Raw genomic sequence first — 19,273 nt, forward strand, 5'->3', positions numbered from 1 at the left:
TACCACCCTCAGACTGTTGTCAGGTAGTTTATATTTTTATTTATGTATTTTTTGGTTTCAGAATATGCACCAGAACTAAAACATTTCCGTTTTTTCAACTAACATTTGATCGTTTCCGAGGCGGAACCATTTATTGCCTACCTCTGTTTTCACACGGCCAAGCGCAATTCCCAGACATGGCAACCCGCACGCGTACTGTGTGGAAAGGTCAGTTGTTTTGTTGTGAAATTGGATTCTTTTTAGATGACATTAAAAAAAATAAAGGCATGTTTTTATAGGCTGCGTTTGTCCTTTCCGGTTTTCTCGCTTTTGTCTCTGGGCTCGATTCAGAGATCTCTTTGTGTAGCCTTTTGGCTTCACTGTTAGCTAACCAATGGCCAACCTGCTGTTTGACTGTTTAACATATTATCAGCTTGTTTGTCGTCACTTAATTTTCTCACGAATCAACAATATTTGATTTTATTTTAATTTTTGATACACTTTAAATCGGCATTGCTCTGATTGACCAGATACTTCTTAAATTAATTAGATTTTCATGTTATGTTTCCTTTCAGCCGTGATGTGCGGTAACAACCAGGTCAGAAGCTGTCATTGCAGTCGTATTTTAAGAGTTAATTTGGGTCGCCATATGCCGGATTAAAAATCATATAAATTATTAACGAATTTTTGTGATAATTTACTTGAAACCAACGATTTTCTTGATGTAAATTAAAATGTTGGATTTTAAATATGATATCGCCCAACAGTCGTTTCATTGTGTCAGTTATCCTAATTTGATCGTAAGTGGTCTGACCGACCAGTAAAACCAATGCAGTGCAACCAGTGTAATGTAAAAATCATCCAAAATGAATATGTTTTGAAAATACATGAGCCATAGCCAAAGCTTACACCACTTCATTAAGAAACTCCCATCGGTTAGTATTGGAAGGTATAATTTCTTTTTATTTTCACATTTACTGTACTGAGAAGAATTTCCAAATAGATAAACACTTAATACTTTGCAGGTAAAACTTGCAAGGAAGCCATTAATATTTCAGGTTTTCAATAAAGTGTTCTTCTCCCGATGAATTGATGCCAGCATTACAAGACATTTACAGTAGGGCTGGCATTAAAAAAATAGAATGATTAATAACTTCACAACAGCTTTTGCCATTTCGCTAACCCATCCTAAAAAGCTTTAGCATGTCGCTGCCAAAATAATTAAAAAACAAAAGAGAGCAGAGCATCAATACAGAAAACTAGCAATAGCATAAAAATATATGTTTAGTTGACCTCTTCTTGTTATTATAAAATACTTTCAATAATGTCCTCCCAAAATTCTTCCACATTTTATTTATGAAGCTGATATTAATGATAAAACATGTCTTCCATCCTGGCAGCACAGCATCAATAAAACATTCAAAGAAACATTTAGAACATTTCACTTAAACAGTTTATGAAGGGTACTGCTAAAACTTACACCATCAGTGTGGGTTTCATTCTTTGTGGAAGAGTTTTTACAAGACTGAGACTGTAAACCATGATTTTTTTTAAATTGATGAACTCACTGATGCAGATGCACATCAGGGAGAAGTGCTTGTCATGCAAAAGACAGTGGTATACTTAAATTAAGTAGCGTTAAACACCGATGCTCATCATCAGCTTGTCTGCTGGAAATAAAAAGATACTTTGATGCATTTAGTTTATGCAAAGTTCATTAAAAATGTTTTATAAAATCACAGAGCGTTTCTCTTAATTATGGTGTGCAGTTTGATGTTGTGTCCCACAGGAAAAAAAACAGCACGTGTCTGTTTGTTTAAACTCCTTATGAAGCTTTTTTCCTCGCCTGTCTTCACAGTTTTAGCAGGATGTCAGAGGCAGCTACTGAGTGCCAGCGGTCCAGCTTACTCAGGTGTCTCACAGACTGCACCAAGGAATCTACCTGTCAGAACTTTTGCAGCTGTCAAGTGAGTTTACAGACCTTTAAAGCTTTTCACCCAGAAATGATTTACTGGCTCTAAAGGTGGGGTTTTTTCTGCTTGACTCACCCCATTTTTCCCATTCTGAACAGTTTTCTGGTTAGTGCGAACAATAAAATTGAGAGAAATTAGATGCTGACCTGGTGACTCAGACATTTCTCAGGTTAACATCTCCCCTTTTGATTGCCATGACACTAAAGAAAGACAAAAAAGACAACGCAGAAAAGGAGGTGAAGAAAGAGAAGAGGGTCATCGATGACAAAAACAGACATAAGCCTTTCGGTAAGACGGCATGGGCGCCTGTGGATGACGTATATGTTATGAGGTACTACCCACGGACTCTGCATGACCCAGCGGAGGCAATTGACATGCTGAAGAAATTCCAGGCGTTAGACTTCACTCCCCACAATCAGCCGGTTTACATAGATCTGAAGCTGGACATGAAGCTGGAGAAGAAGGTAATAATGACAAAAACACTGAAACTCATGTTGACTGAATGGCACAAAGACAAGGACGGCTAACTGTGGTACTAGGGGAGGTTTTTTTAATTGTGTTCTCTGCCAGGTGGAAGTGATTAGAGAAGCGTTTTTCATTAATATGTTGGACAAGAAGGCAGCAGACATTATAACTACTATAAACACAAAAATACACACAGCAGCTGCATCTTGTCCTATAAATTCTCCAGAACAGAATTGGTTCAGTTTCAAAGAAATTTCAGTGCAAGCATATTGACGAAGAGGGCTGTTTCTCTGTTCCATCCTTGGGTCCTCTGTGGATGTTACTTTGACATTTACCATGTATGTTAACATTGCTGGAGCCCAGTCTTCTGAGCACAGCAAGGTGATTCACATCATGGCTTCAAACTGCTCCCTGCTTTTCTGACTTTGTTGCTATTCACACGTCGGTTCCATCAAACCCTTTTAGTGTCCCAGAAACCACGGGCTGCTTTTCCTTTTATCATCAAGCTGGAACCTCAGAATAGAAAAGAACATCCTGATGAGGGTTGATCATCTGCCAGTGTGTGTGTTTGTGCGTGTTTGTGTGTGTGCCGAAGACAAATTTTAGCAGTCACACTTGGCAGACTTATTTGGATTTATTTGGTGCTTTCCCATTCTGGCTGTCACTGTCACGCCTCGCTTCCACCAATCTGAGGGTTATTCATGACATCAATCTTTGCAGCACGAGCAGTTTCAGTTAATCTGCTGAAAACAGCGCGGCACCGAGGAATAAAAGCCTCACGAGTGCTTCTTTTCGTTCTTTCTTACACATCGCAGGGCTGCAGAGCTGCTGCTGTGCTGTCCAGAGGGTCCACGGGAGACAAACTCTGTCTTACTCTTAGCTGTCTGTCACTGCAGAACTAATGTTCCCATGCATTATGAATTATGAACTCTCTAGAGAAATGAAAAATTAAAGTGGTGGCTGAATAACTTTAATGCTTGATTATGTAGGCCTGCTCTGTGATTGACATCCTCGCTTTTCCTTATTTGTTTCCAGATTCTTTTGCTCTTTTCCTGCAGCATACCCGTGTTGTTACTCATAATAAATTACTCTGTTTTTCCTCCTTGCAGAAAAAAGTCGACCCCTTCGTCAGCACTGTGCACTTACCGCACGCCTTCAAGGCAGAGATGAACAGAGTTTTAGTTTTTACAGAGGTAAAAACTTTTATTTTAGCCTCACTGAATCTTCATTTCGTAGCCATTTGTGTGTCTGTTGTTGATGAATTGTTTTAATTTTGTCGGTGCATGATTCAGATGTGCAGCAGCAGCAGCACCTTTTATTTGTCTCCCTGTTTGTCTGTAATGAATGTGCTTCGGTCGTGGCTGCTTTTTATCGTAGAACCCGACGAGCAGGGTTTGATTAATATTCCTGTCAAGCTGCGCAGGCCGTGGGTTGTAACTTAGATGAGCGTGTTAACGGCCATAATGAATGACATCGTTGGGGTCTGCCAGACGTTGACGCACCCAAATCAGATTTAAATGGGCGCAGGTGTCTTTGGTTGTGTCTCTGCAGGATGCTAATCAAGCCACAGTTGCTCGGGAGAACGGAGCGGTGTTTGCTGGAGGAGTGGAGCTCATACAGCCGGTGAGTTGGTTAAACTGAGCTAAACGGCACATCCCGTGAGGTCAGATCGAGTTTACCGGGAAAACTGAAAAAAAGTATTACTTTTCTGTTTCTCCTCCAATTTCTGTGCTGTTTACTTGTTTGTGAGGCAAACTGTTTAAAATTATTAATAAAATCTTTAAAACTGACTTTTTAGAGAATCGACAGCAAACACATCTTTTGCAGGCAGGCAGTCCATCAGGTCGACCAATCATCAGGAAAATTAAATGTCCTGACGAGTTAAGCTGGAAGGTTAATGCCTACCTGTATGCAACAAAGTGAAGGCTGATGTATGCAGCCTTGAGTGCTGAGACGGAAGTCGTATCAACATTTCTAAGGTTCGTACTTCAAAATTATAGGTGTGGCAATTCCAGTTTGAATTATTTTATTCAATTCCATATTCAAATGCTGTTGTGCATCAGTTCGAGCAGCGGTAGTTTTAATCCTGCTTGTCCTCACAGCCATGAAGACGAACATGCCAAAATGGAATGTCGAAGAGTGTTGAATGCTTTCACCGAGATAATGATGATGATCACTATTCTTTTCTCTCTGTGGCTTCATACTTTATTCCTTTACATTCGCAGCTCCAGTGTCCCAGTGCGATCAACGTCCCAAAATGTTGGAGGTGCTTATTTAAAACGGGTCACGAGTACATGGTGGAGAGCGACTGCTATGTTAGGTCCCAGATAGCTACGGTACGTCATAACAAACCGGTACATGCAATGTGCATTGATGGGAGGAGCTGTGTGAATGTGTGCAAAACCAACAGAGGAAGTTTTCAGCGATGAGGCAGTTTTAAGTTTTGCAAGTTTTAGAGCTCAAAGCAAAGGAAAAAAAAAGTCCTGATTAAAAAAGCATAAATTCCCACAAGGATGGAGACATAAAATCGATGCGCCCTGAGGAAGGTTGAGGGAAATGTTGGAGTGTGTTTAGGGAGGAAATGCTTTATGTGTATGTGTGTGTTTGCTTCTACTGGGTACGTTTTTAAATAAAACAGTAGTATCAGCTGGTTACAGGCTTGGTGTTTTCCTGTTCTATATATTTTTATCACATCTGCATGAATTTAAAATGCAGAGAACACATATTCGCTCGTTTATAAGCACTCAGCATATCAGGACATTTTCACACATAAACGCAGGACAGTCGGGTCGGTACAGTTTAACTTTGTTGCGACACAGCAGGAAATGATCTGCTTTGCATTCACACCGTCAGCCTCTGAGGCTGAAAAGTGAAGCTGGTTCAGAACTACAAGAAAAGAAGTTTCTTCAATGGTCACAATCGCCAACTTCAAAAGTGAGTCAGAAAGTCTAAATGAAATGATCTGACACGTGATTGGCAGCTTGCTAACCAAGCTTGTCCACCTTCTCTTCTAAATGAGGGGAAAAATCCAACATGGCGGTGGCCAAAAAGTAACATTGAGGCTTCTAAATGCAAACTCAGGTGATGTCACAGTTGCCACGTCCATCTTTTATATGCAGGCTATGTGCTTTGCAGTTCTCTGTGGGGTCAAGGTTGGAGATCTGCCTGGATAGGTGTAGCAGGAGGCTGCAGTGTGACATCACTGGTTAGGGCTCTGGCAGACATTTAAACTCTTGCATGCACTTCTGTCGGGTGAGTCCAGGAAGTGCTCAGGGGTGCACTACATGTGTGAAATTAACTTGAAATGCTGGAGTTCTTTGTTTAAATGCAGCACATTGATTTTTCACCAGTATGAACATACAGAGGATTTCAGAAATGGTAAATATAATCGGACGTTTCAGACATTTTGTTTTCTCTCCTCTGCTTAGCTCGACATGCCCAGTGAGCACATCTTCGCCAACCTGCAGACAATCCTGGTTGATGTTTGTTCACACCGACCAGCCAGCTTGGGTATGTATGTTCACCAAAACCAACAGCAAAAACCCTCCGACAGTTCCCCAAGCCCTACCTCTGCTTTTATAGCTCGCAGGGAAAAAATAGCAGACTTTTGATTTATTTTTGTCTGCTCGAATGCTCGATAGAAAGCTTCTAAATCATACCAGCTTTCTGCTGCTGCATGGTGTTACTTTCCCTCCCGAGTTCAGTTTCGGGCTCTGCAGCACCACTCATGCAGAGAGAAGGGAAAGGTTTAGCAGCACACCAGCCACGTGTTCTCTGTGATGTGTTTTCAGCCTTACTGCTGCACTTTTCAGGGCAAGTGTTTTAAACTTGTTTACCTGGAAAAATGGAATCATTCCTGTGCTCTATTAAAAAGAAGAAAAGCACATTAAGGGAGTACAGCTGGGAGGAAACTACTTTTAAACAGCATTCACGGGGATCCAGAAAAGAATCATTTTAATCATTTGTTCAACTGAAAATGAACTGATGTTCTCAAGAGGTGACTCGCCATGCACAGTGGAAAAACCCCCCAACAAAAAACAGGCTGACCCTCAAACCTGTGGCCTCTCTGCTCTGCGTTTCAACACATTTACATTAACTTTATTTATGCTTCACAACGTTTTCTGCTCCTCTGCACAGACATTAAACTTGTGCAGTTTGCTTTGAAACTATGATATATCCCATGGTATTGATGCTGAAAATAGGGGGGAAAAACATGCTGAGCAAAAATGATATTTTGGTATCAGATTGTGACGCTGTGTGATTTTCTTCCAGCCCTGAAAATTGATTTGGGTATGTCCTGTACGTGCAAAGATATGAAGGCTGAAAACTCTGGAAATGTATCCGTCCGTCCACCCATGCATTTTCTTAAGGGCTTATCTCTCTTGGGGTCAGTGGGTGGGTCTAAGCTGTCACAGGTGACTTCCTGCACAGCTCATCAGCCATCACAGTGCAAACCCAGAGTTTTGAACCCAGAGCCTTCTTCCTGTGAGTGTCAATCACTCCCTCAAGAGAGTTCCACTTATTTTCATACCATAACACTGCTGCGTAAAAAGTGTATGACGTGACGTTGAGGTGTAATGTTAAACCTAAACAAAAACTATGACCCCTGAGTTTAAAATTATGGCCGTTTGTCCAGGTTCTCTTCTTATGAATCAAGAAGGGAAGCAGAGGAGTCGGCAGCTTTTCCATCAAGCTGTAGTTCGTTCAGTAATTTCTCTGCATTTTCCTCCACTTTGTTCGATTTACAGGATGCAGTGTAATCATCAGCTAATGGATTCTCATTAGAGAGAAAGGCCTAAACGATCTAAAAACTAATTTTGAGCTTGCTAAATACCACATTATTAACATTTTCCCTGCTGAAGTAAACTGCAGAGCTTTCACAAAGGACTCTTTAAACCACTGACGCCATCTAAACTGGAGCCGTGCATATAGAGAACTCCGATCTCTCTCGTGTAGACCGTAGTACCACTAAACCTTTGTCTCTTCAGCAGAATAAAGAATAATGGTTTTCTTATCGTTTATTGTTTTTCCTCATACTTCTCATAAAATTATAGAATGGAGTTAATGTCTTGAAAGTTTGCTTTGGTCCTGCATGTCAGTTTTCAATCATACCTGCAATCGTTTCATTTTACAAAAAAATAAAATCGCTTCATGTTTTAACGTATGCGGGAAAAACGAGCAGAATGAGCCCCGTGAATGCAACATATTAAAAAGGAACGGCCTCCAGAGGTTTACAGCCAGACTAGCAGCTCTGCAGGGTTGTGTTGCTCGTTACCATGGAAATCAAGCTGACTTTCATCCCTCAGGCTGATGGGGTAATGTCGTCACCCCACATGGACGCCTGAGTTTGTGAATGTGATAACATAAGAACAACGACGTTGGAGCTTCGTTGATCCCGTACGTGCATCTGCTTTTAGCAGGACGAGTCCGAATCTCAGTGACCTCAAGGTCAAAGGTCAGGGGTCAAGTTCTCTGAGAAGCTTGTCATAAATTGATAATAACATGGCATAGAATTTTGAAATTGACACCATATGTGCATCTAGTAGGAGGCTGACACCAGCGGTTGCCTGTTTGTTTGTTTGTTTGTTTGTTTGTTTGTTTGTTTGTTTTTGACCCTTCAAAACCTCAAAAAGAAGAGAAACGGGACTTTTCCTGGCAGAGGTCATCACGCCGTTTCCTGGCAGCAGCCGTGTGATTGCACGCGCAGCAGATGCTTCTGTTTATAGTGCTCGCAGTAAACCTGAGTGTGTGCAGTTTCAGCCTGACGACGATCCCTGTGGGAGTCTTCACCGCTCACCCTTGAAGCGTTAATGCTCTGCTGAACCCGCTCGGCTACGCGCGGCATCCTCGACGCAACGTCGGTTGAGTGAAATGTCTCACTCGGTGCGTCGTTACGGCTCTGCTTCATTTGCCGATGAAGGCGTCGAGCCGGGCCACCTGGGCTCTGCTGAACTCTCGTCAGCAGAGACGCGTCTTTGAGCTTGTGCCAGCAAACGTTACAAATCCCTGACAAGAATCACACAAGGACCCCGCGGCAGAATTTAATTACCTCGGCAACCAGTAGTGAAGCATCAGAAAATGCGAATATCAGGAATACTTACTGTTAGATTGGCTTCTTTATTTCCATTACTGTTTTTAAGAGTCATTTAGACAGAGGCTAATGGCAGCAGCGTGGGCAAAAACAAGAGTAAACTTCACAGATAAGTGCTTAAAAACAGAGAGAGAAGTGCGGAAATACAGCGTGTGGGTATGAAGAAGAGACCAGCTCCCCCCAAGGGGCTGATGGGAGTTATTCACGACCAAAGACGTAATATGCTAATAAAAAATAATATAAATGCAGAGGACGGGAGACGACGGGGAACGCAGTGCTGAAATAACTATTCATAAGTATGTTAAAAGTAAATACGTGAGAGAAATAAGACTGCAGGGAGTTTGTAAGCCAAAGACAGAGAAAAGAGGACGAGATGGAAAGAAGCTGTTTAACATAACTTTAGACTTCCTACATCTGCTATATACCTGCAAGCCACTTTGCAACCCACCTCCACCCCGTATCTTCCTTTTTTATGATGTGTTTGACTTCATTAATTTCAAATCTGTTGTCATTAACACTTGCAGCAGAAGGGGAGGTGGATCATTTGTCAGTCGATGGTGATCATCAGCCCTGCAATTAAGCAGATATCAGTTTTCAGTCTGTGTTTGGCTTCTGCTCCACTTAAAAAGAGCCGTTCTTTATGACGACAGCGTTTTTCTTCCTTTCTTTTCCTCTTTCCGTATCAGGACCTTTCATTGAGCGAGCGATCATCGCCAGTCACACCAGTGAAGCTGTTTGGTTCAAGAGCGAAGATGTTCTCCCGAAATCACCAGAAAAGGAGGAGTGAGGTGCAGATTGTGTATATGTGCGTTGTAGTCAATAAAGTTTTTGTTCTGTGGCTCGTGTGTTTTGGTATCTATTCTTTCGAAGAAGGAAATCCCAGGAGAGCAAAATGGGACAAAAGGTAAAAGGTGACCAAGACAGGAATGTGACGTTTATTAATGATAACACAACATGGCAAACTGAAACCCATAAATCAGCTGTACTCTTATTGTTTTACAGAATGACAGGAGGTCCAGAAACAGTCTGAGGGGGTTTTGTCTGAATTATTTATTTATTTTATCTTTTTATTCTTTCTATTTATAGTTGTATGACCACATGGTCAGTGAAAGCTAATTATCATTTTTTCAGCTAACAAAAGCTTTGAAATCCGTTTAAACGTATAAACATCTCTATATGCTCGAATCTCCACATGTCCTCAAATACAATAAACTATAAAGCATTTGATGATTTTAACTAATTGATTTTGGTTTTGTTGTAAAGTCATTAGGCTTCAATCATGAGTCAATTCATGCTGTCGACATGTTTAAAGGTTTGAGCTAATCCCCACTCAAACAAATACATATATAATACATACAAATGGCTTCATTTTTCTTATGTTACCTGAGAATGACAAATAAACACATTTAAGAAGTTGGTATCCAAAAAAGAATCAGGTTCTGGGTCACTGGGGGAAATAATTAAGCTGTTATGCAAAGTGAGGGGCCCCATGTCCACAACCACAAATTTTCATCCCGGGTCATCCTGGTATAAACTGGTATAAAATCACGTGTAATACTACCAGCTGAACAGCAGGGGGCAGTGTTTACATAGCTTGCACTCCAGACTCCTGTAGGGTTAAACGGAAGTCTTCCTCCAACCTGTTGAAGCTCATTCCAGGAGATAAAGCCGCACTGACACTGAGGGAGAAATTAGATTTTCTTACATGAGGCCACTAATATATAAAAAGTAGTGAAGTAAAAAATGTTCACAGATTTTAATAGTAGACATGTACTTGCACATCATGTATAATCTTGCATTAGATTATGTTGTGGATGCTTGAGATATATTCACAGGTAAAACTGAAGCCTTTTTTTTGCCTTAACTCCCAAAACATTGCAAATTGGGGTCAATTTTCCATAAATTTTCATCCATCAGTTTAAGCTCCTCCAGCTGTAGTTTCTCTGTACTGAATATTATCTTTATTAATTCAAGTTTGTGAATGAATAAATAACCCTGAAGTTAAACCTGTGAGTTGAAGGTTAAAGTGAAAACAGTGTTTTAATAACTCAATTTAGAAGCTAAGATTTGCACTCTCAACCCTCCCAGCACATTATTTCTGTGGTTCAAAACATCTTTAGATGTTAGCAAGTCTTTGGGAAAGTATCCCACGTCTTTTATGTCCCAAACCACAGCAAGAGTAGAGTCATCCTTTCAAGCTGTGCGTTGAATTAGCGCAGCCTATTAGACATTAATCCTGTGATGCTGTGCAGGTTGACGTTCAGAGTGAGACTGAGATTAGTTTGAATTTTTATTGGTCCCTGTGGGGGAATCAGGCTGCTGCTGCTGCTGCTGCAACTAATTTAATAGGATTTGGTGGTGGAGAGCAAAAGAAACAGACTATAGAAAGAAGCAATGAAAAACTGGAAACAGTAAAAGTCATGAAACCGCCTTTAACGAGCTTCTTGTTGACATGCAGTAATGCTGCTGTGGTGCCAGCTTGACTCTCACAGGTGTGTCTGTCTGTCTGTAAACTGTGGTTTTTCATACTGATCTGGCTGTTGTTGTAAAGATGTTTACTTCCTTTGTTTCTCTCGCCGAGATGAAAGAGTTCTTCTTGGGGACAGAGAGGCTGGGAAGTGATTTCACATCAACAAACTAAACTAAAATGTCTCAAAGACTGAAGAAAACTGCAACTGCTCTTGCTCTTTCTATTCTGCAGAAATACCAGCAGCATTAGCTTGTTAACTCCTCCAGTGAGCCGTTGGAGGATTTGCGGCTTATTTCCGGTTAACTATTTTTTGGTGAGAGATCATACTGAGCTTCAGAACAGCTTCAGTCCATCTTGTCTCTGGAAATTTAATGGAGAGAAGATGTTCTTTTATCTAGTGGTGGAGAGTTTAGTCTAACAGTCCAGTCCAAAATCTCCCGTATGTTCAATTTGCTTTATTTAAAATATGCTGCCAGTTTGCAACAACATTTGTCTCAAGGCACTTTATTTCGCATTTTAAAGACTCCACTTTATTAGAGAGAAAATTCTAGTTAAAGTGACCTCCAGACACGGGGAAGTGCAGCCGCTGGGGAGGGTGTAAACAGTTGTACATGAGTGGAAAGAGAAGACAGGACCATAAACAAAGAAGATAAAACAAACTGCAGTAGAGAAGACAGGAGTTAATTAGAAGCACGGTGTAATGTAAATGAATGGGTGCATGGAAAGAAATGAATTTCTCCAGGAGCTTGAGCCTAAATCTGCATAACTACAGAGTGGTTTAGGTTTAGTCTCTGTGTCCAGCTTCAGCTATAAATATAAGATTTATCAAAAAGGGGAGTTGGAAGACTGAATGTAAACTCGGGGACCTGAGAGACTGACATCTTTGACTTCCTTTAAACTTCTAGAAAGTTCATGATGAGACTGTATCAGCTGAAGTGTGAAGAAAGGTGTTTAGGTTACTCATAAAGCAGGGGGCATCTGGATTTGAACCAGAGACTTCTTGATCTGCAGTCAAATGCTCTACCCCTGAGCTACACCCCCGCTCTAATCTACCAAGCGAGTACATCCATTCACTGTAAGGCACTAGTTTGGCATCATGACCGCTAAGGTCGTGTCCTGTCCTGCCTTTCACCTTATCTACCCATCCCCACACCAATGGGATTTCAGAAACATATTTAAGATACAATTTCTGTCAACATAGCCTTTAGTCACACACATCATGAAGAGTCTGCTGTGTGGTTATGGCCAGCGATGATGTCTCTATAGTTATAACCAGAGATTTATAAGACCTCCATTCCAAGCCTGACTTTAATATGAGGTCAGGTATAATCTCACCAGAGCCCTCATGACATGTCAAAATGATATAGATATTTTTGGTTGTGTTGGAGGCCAGAATTTAACCTGCTATATATATTTATATTTTTTTTAATCTTCTCCTTTGTCACTGCAGACGGGGAGCTGGTTATAAATAGTTGAAGAGTGCAGACAGCAGCAGAATTAAAGCAGCAGAAAAGAAAGCTTGTTCAAAGGCAAAACCGATTCTGATCCCTGTTTTTGGCAGAGGACAAAAGGACTGAGTGGAGATCAGGTTACTGCCATGTGACCCTGAGGAATCTCAATGCTGCACTCCTGCTGATTAAACATTACACTGAAAAACAAGCTGTAGACATACAATAGTTAGTTATTGTACAGAAAAAAGAGGGGGAAAGCAGCTCCCAGGTAGATCAGCAAGCTGTGGATGAAATAAAAGCAAACTGGGGGGGGGAATGAAGCACTAAGTAAATGGTCACTGAAAAAAAAAGTTTGCCAACTTCCTGTAAGATAGTGACAGGACTTTAGATACAAAGGTAGAGGAGATTATCCCGTTACCTGAAAAAAACAACAACAAAGTAAGTACATATTACTGTATGGAAGACCAAGACTGCCCAAATAAATGAATAAAACTAGAAAATAAAGAAATAAATAATATGAACAAAATCACTGAAGAAAATAAAACTGACCTTCATCACTCATTCAAGTGACTTGTTCAGTCCGTTGGATCGAAGAAGTCGCCCACCGAAAATGAAACGTCCAGATGAAGAGAAACAACTTTCTGGGATTTTCTTCCCTGGATTATTAAGCATGCATCAAGACATTTTAAATCTTTTTTTTTAAATTATTTTGTTTTTTTAAAATCTAAAAATTTCTTTCTCTGTTTTTTTTTTTATTATTATTTTGGCTTGTTTTGTCCTCCATACCACCAGGGTCGAGGTAAACAGGATTTGTTGTTTGAAATTATGTTAAATTTAAATGTTTAAATTTTAAATTAGAGGAAAAACAAAAAAAAGACAATAAAAGGTTCACATGAGACAATATTTAAATAATTAAAGGAGATTGTTAGTAGTAATAATATGTTCCTGACTAATAAAGTCACTAAAAAAAGTTAATTAGCAAGTCGATAGTTGATCAGTTTTCCCAAAATATTCAGTTTCTATGTAAAACGGATAGTGTTAAAGGGAATCTCTTAAACTTCTGCCAGGATTTTAGCAAAATCGTAAATATATAAAAGCCCCATGGAACCTCAAAAATTGAATAATGGATTTTGAGGTTTTGAAAACAAGATGAGAAATACCTCAGTGTCTGTGGTCTCCTCCCTTGTTAACATCAGTTGAATTATTCTTTTCTGATTAAGGACACGTTTTTATGTTGCTGTTAACAATATGTGTTTACAAGTCTCAGAAAATCATGTCCATAAGGTAAAAATACAGTTGCTTAACTTTAATTATCAGTTATTTTTATTACAGCATGAAACTGAAAGCAATATTTACTAATTTGTAAAACATTATTTGGATGGTTCTTGGAAAGTTGTAAATAATGTGTAATGTTTTAAACAGTGTCCATTATAAAGTTGTTACTGACATAGGTGGTGTGATGTGGTGTGGCCAAATCACAAGACTGTGAACCTGGACGCAAAGTTGTGACCAAAACTACTCGGTCAGGTTTGGGTTAATTTATGACAAAGTAGGAGAGACGCTGGTCTCAGTATTGTGGTCACACATACTGAGCAACACTAAAGGAAACCTTCTGCTTGAATGTGAGACAGCAGAGGCTTTGACTAAATGTCAGTAACTGACACCCTGGAATTATGCTCAGTAATAAAACCTTTATTATTAAAGTCTTATAACCCATCATTTACGGGTGGAGCTGTGCTAAGGTACCTGTACACCCTAGACAGGAGACAAGTTGGTAGTTCACTTCACAAATAAATACCACACAAAACCATATATAATTATAATTGAGTTTTTTATTTTTATTTTAATTACACAAATTAATGACACTTACATGAAATTGCTCAATTAGTAATGATTTGCAAACACTTGCCCTGCAGGGCAAGCTCGGATCCTGGGAGGCCTGGGAGCTTGAGGATCCTGCGCGGTATCTTAGCTGTTCCTAGGACTGCGCTCTTTGGACAGAGATCTTAGATGTTGTTCCCGGGATCTGCTGGAACCACTTGCCTAGTTTGGGAGTACCGCACCTAGTGCTCCGATTACCACGGGGACCACTGTTATCTTCACCTCACATCTTCTCGAGCTCTTCTCTGAGCCCTTGGTACTTCTTCAGCTTCTCGTGTTCCTTCTTCCTAATGTTTCTGTCATTTGGTATCGCTACATCTATCACTATGGCTGTCTTCCTCTTTGTCTAACACCACTATGTCCGGTTGGTTAGCCATCAACAGTTTGTCCGTCGGTCAAACTGTCCCACAGGATCTTAGCTCGGTCATTCTCCACCACCCTTGGGGGCGTCTCCATTTTGACCTTGGGACTTTCAGGCCACACTCAGCACAGATGTTCCTGTACACTTGGTTATGGCGTTCCATGTATGCGCTCCCTGCTAGTATCTTGCACCCTGCTGTAATGTGCTGGATTGTCTCAGGGGCATCTTGCCTGATGTGGTAGACCCCAGCCTCCATGGATTTTTGTGCTCAGAGCTTGTTCCTGTGCTGCCATGATTAGTGCCTCTGTGCTGTCTTTCAGTCCAGCTTTGTCCAGCCACTGGTTGGATTTCTCGATATCAACCACTCCTTCTATCTGCCTCTGGTACATACCGTGCACAGGCCTGTTCTTTAATGATGGTTCCTCTCCTTGGTTCTCTTCTGTCTCAGGTTTCTGCTGGCTGAGGTAGTCCTAAGCACGCTATCAGCCGTGGCCATCTTCATGATGTATTCATGGATCTTTATTGTTTCATCCTGGATACTGGTTATAACACTCACCAGTCCTCAGCCTTCTCCCTTCCACTTAGTGTACAGTCTCAGGGTGCTGGATTTCAAGCTGACAGTGTCTCTCAGCTCTCATATTATTTTTACAATTAAATCATTTAATGATATCTGAAGTCAAGCTGTTTAGAATTACAGCACACAGACACATCAGACCCTAATCTGGGCCTCGTTTGGGCTACTTATGGCACTTTTGGCGTTGCCAGATGTGGACCACATCGGTTATAGGAAGGTTTTTTCATGTGGACCAAATGCTATAACACACCTGACATTTGGCCAATGTAACGCGGACCTAACAATGACAAACGTGGACTACAAATATTGCTGTCAGGAATTAGATTAAAGGAATAACGCTGAGAATTCAATATTTCCTTACTGGTAATTATCTTGAGAGTCAAGAAATTCCCTTGGAGGATCCTGACCCCTGGTTTAAAAATCACTGCCTTTTAATTTCAATAATCTCAAGTCATTTAAAGGTAACACAGAGTTCAGCATCTATAAACCCGCAAGTTTTTTAGATTTAACGCACATAATAGGATAAGAGCATAATGAGGCTATTCATGGAAGATTATTCGAGACTGAGAAAACTTAGGGCATCAAAACAGAAACTATTTTAAGATCACTCCAAACACGAGTTCCCGTAAAAGAGTATTGGCGCCGGGGAATTATAATGACCCCAGAGGTGTAAAAGTGAGTTCAGACAGCCTACAGCTCCACTTTTCTTTAATGTATTTATTTTTATTCTCTGTAAACGTCAGATTTCCAGCTGAAAATGGGATTAAAAGGATGAATCCCTCAGCTGATCCTAGATCACCAAATTCCCCTCCAGAAAACTAATTCTCTCCCTCATGTTTTAATCCCCAGGGAGCAGAGTCCCCACCATGTGAGATTATATCTGCGAGGTGGGTGGTGGAAGCGGGGGTGGAGAGGTGGGACGTCCTCTTTGACAGAGGGGGAGAGGACGAACAAGAAGGAAAAGAAGGAGGAGAGGGAGTGGGGTGGGCTCCGGGAGGACAAGTAGACCGGTCCACCGCAAGAAGTGACTTCAAACACGCGCGAGGCTCGCTGCAGGAGCGCTCAAACTCCGGCCGCCAGTCGTCGTCATGCGCCTCGGCTTTTAAAAGCGTCCCGGCTTCTGCTGCTGCAGCTGAAGAGGGAACAACTTGCTGTCGGTGACTCTTTTTTCTTAACAGAGTTTTGTGTCCAGCCGGTAGCTCTGAGCACGCGAACAGGAAGGAGGTGGATAACCCACTTCTCCAGGTTTCGGCATTGCGCCGCATTCCAGTCCGGCGCGCAGCGCTCAGGAGTCGGACCCGGTGCGCTCCGTCTCCCCGCTCCTTCTGAAGACTCCCGGATCTTTTCTGTTTGTGTTCAAAGCACCAATAATGCACAGAGAGACCCGCTTTCATTTAAGATAGATACACTTGAACACAAACACACACACACATCCCGTTTTTTTTTCCCTTCTGACTGGATTTGGATTAAATCCTCTTTTTTGTACGATCATGTGTGGATGGTGGATATTTGTTGGCGCTCTGGCTGGGATCCTCACCGTCCCCCGTGGGATTCACGGTTGGTATTTCTAGTCTCTTTTCACCAAGCCACTTGTCCTCCTGTCCTGCTTGTTACGTAGCCAGGTCAGGGGTTATTAGGGACCACCATGCACGCTCGTATGAGATCCACCGACTCTAAATCGGATTTAGTTCAACCTCAGCTACTTTGTCCAGCACCGAGTGAAGAATTGTTCCAGTACGCGCAGAGAAATCTTGTGGAGGTGTGAAAGTTGCGGGCAGAGCGATCGATCACCTTTTCCATTAGGAACACTTTCAGCTTAAAATGAATGCAATTTAGGCTATAATTGCTCAGGACCCACAATCGCAGGTGGAGGACCGTGAGCCAGAGCAGGGTGTTGCTACCCAAGGATAAGAGTTCCCATCCCAACTTCAGGGTTGACAGATTTTCCCAGAAGAGAAAAGTCAGCTGGTGAATTTCAAATGAGCTCTTTCATATGACACAAACACTCGTTTGATAGGATTTCTGAATGAGCACACTCCACCAGGGTTGAGCTGTGCAGTCAGTAATGCTCTCCGAGTGGACCTGGAAATGTCTGATTCAGGGAGAGCGGCTCGAATATTCACTAAAACGTGCTCTTTGATTATGTTTCAGTAACTAAAAGCATTTGTTAGGCGAGTTAAAACTGAAAAGACAAAAAGAAAATCAGTTTTAACTGAGCTGCAGAAGTTATTTAACAGAATTTCAGACTTTAATTGTAGAGAAACAAATACTCTTAACTGAAACACAGACATACAGTAACCTCATATAACCTTAACAGTAATTAAAAAATCTGTCTTAACCCAAACTTCAAAGTCAATTTGAGAAAGTGAAACTCAAAGAAAGGACCAGACTTAAATACACCCTTAAACTCCCGATTTTAGGCGGGCATAGTTAAGCAAAACAATCTTCTGTTTGGATAATAGTTCTGCAGGTACCCAGAGTCACATTCAACAGACTGCAAATGAATCTGAATTAAAAAGCAACACATGAACTTGTTGTAGTTTTTCATATTCATATCTAAACACCTTTTCTTTTTAAACCCAGTCTTTCTCACGGCCTCTGTGTTGTATAAATATTCATAACTCTGCATCAGATCTAAAATAGCTGCCCATGCACGGCTACGATATTCCCATTAGAGGAGTTATAATGCACAGGACTGTCAAGAGCAGAATCTAAAGCAGGTCTGTGCAAGTGCTGCTGCTTAACTGACCCATTCATAGTTTCTCTGTACTCCTCCTGTCAGACCGAGGCATGGTTAATGTTGTAGCCTGGTCTCTGGCAGGTGAAAACCTCCTCTGCCTGCATGTAACAGCAGCAGCAGCAGCACCATATGCCTACCAAAGTCATTAGCATCCTCTCTCTTATTCTTGGCATGCGTTCATTCTGCTTGGCAGGACTTGCTTCAGTCAGATTCAAACTTTTATGAAGCAAGGTACCCCTTCGCTTCTTTCCGCGCTTAAAAGAGAGCATGCTGGCATCGGCGAGCAGAGCAAAACGGTTATAAATGTTCAAATGTGATCAACAGTGAGTGCTGCAGGATGGACTGAAAGCCGAGCTGAGAACGGCGTTTTCTGGACAAATGTTTGGAGTCATGATGAGATTAGTGCTTTTCAATTAAGATTCCTTTGTAGAGCTTTGAGTGTGGCTCTGAGCATCTGCAGAATTATTATCTGCTACCGAATCAGATTAGAGTCGCACTCATCCAGGCAGTTATTGTTGAATATGCAAGCATTCCAGCTCAGGGTCTATGTAAATGAAACACTTTGAAGTTTGACTGCACTTTCATCTGATAAAACATTGATTTGGTTGTTTGCAGGCTTAAGTTTGGGTTAATCACAGGAGTTAAATGATTAGAACAACAGTACAAATGATTATATTTCAACACAAAGCATTTCTGGGTTATTGTAGCGAAAAGATGCGCTGATCATTTCATTTTGTAGCACATTTCTTTCAGAGGTGATGATGAACTGTGTCAACATGTGATATCAAAGGAAAATATGAAGCTGTGGTAAAACGTGTGCAAATCTAGTTCTTGTTTTTTGTTAGTAATCTTATTTTCAGCCTGTACTGTCAAAGTCTACACGTATTTAGGCCGTGATTGTCCTGAGCTGATCAGACATTTAAGGCTTCACTGCCAGCAAACACCGTTTAATACCTTAAGATCCTGTTCACAAAGAATCATCTTGTGAAAATGGACAATGAAATCTAAATTTGAACAACATTTCCTATTTCAGATTTCCATAATCCTCCATTATCTTCCACCGAACAAAGTTCTTTCCTCCCTCAAATTTGAGGGAGGGATGAAAGTCCAAACAAGGATAGAGGCAGTGTTGCTGTTTCAAGTGGTTTTAGAACCCGATGATGATGAAGACAATACATGTTTGGGGTTTTGTTGGTCTCAGCAGACACATTTGTGCTTAATCCAGACTTCCTGTTGCTCTCACACCTCGGTTATGACACTGGCAAGTATCTTGTGTGGGTCAGATGTG

The 19,273-nt window shown here is 41.2% G+C and overlaps 3 protein-coding genes across 3 annotated transcripts in view; all 3 read left to right on the top strand.

Annotated features, from left to right (window-relative positions):
- The first annotated feature begins 141 nt into the window (after positions 1-141).
- Positions 142-4,096, top strand: LOC120716108 (39S ribosomal protein L1, mitochondrial-like). Its single transcript, XM_040003487.1, has 5 exons — positions 142-207; positions 1,838-1,946; positions 2,149-2,416; positions 3,527-3,610; positions 3,969-4,096. The coding sequence occupies exons 1-5, from the start codon at positions 177-179 to the stop codon at positions 4,056-4,058; spliced, it is 582 nt and encodes a 193-aa protein (XP_039859421.1). The 5' UTR covers positions 142-176; the 3' UTR covers positions 4,059-4,096.
- Positions 4,097-4,692: 596 nt separating this feature from the next.
- LOC120716110 (39S ribosomal protein L1, mitochondrial-like) lies at positions 4,693-9,346 on the top strand. The gene is made up of 3 exons (XM_040003491.1): positions 4,693-4,753; positions 5,846-5,927; positions 9,195-9,346. Exons 1-3 carry the CDS (start codon positions 4,712-4,714, stop codon positions 9,293-9,295), a joined length of 225 nt encoding a protein of 74 aa, XP_039859425.1. The 5' UTR covers positions 4,693-4,711; the 3' UTR covers positions 9,296-9,346.
- LOC120716109 (extracellular matrix organizing protein FRAS1-like) overlaps positions 6,183-19,273 on the top strand; it is a 104,630-nt gene continuing 91,539 nt past the window's right edge. The window contains exons 1-2 of the mRNA XM_040003490.1: positions 6,183-6,193; positions 16,516-16,802. Of these exons, the coding sequence (XP_039859424.1) occupies positions 16,736-16,802 (67 nt within the window). The 5' untranslated portion in view covers positions 6,183-6,193; positions 16,516-16,735. The remainder of the gene's footprint in view (positions 6,194-16,515; positions 16,803-19,273) is intronic.

The sequence above is a fragment of the Simochromis diagramma genome, unplaced genomic scaffold (assembly GCF_900408965.1).
Source record: "Simochromis diagramma unplaced genomic scaffold, fSimDia1.1 OVJJ01000583.1, whole genome shotgun sequence".
Classification (NCBI taxonomy): Eukaryota; Metazoa; Chordata; class Actinopteri; order Cichliformes; family Cichlidae; genus Simochromis; species Simochromis diagramma.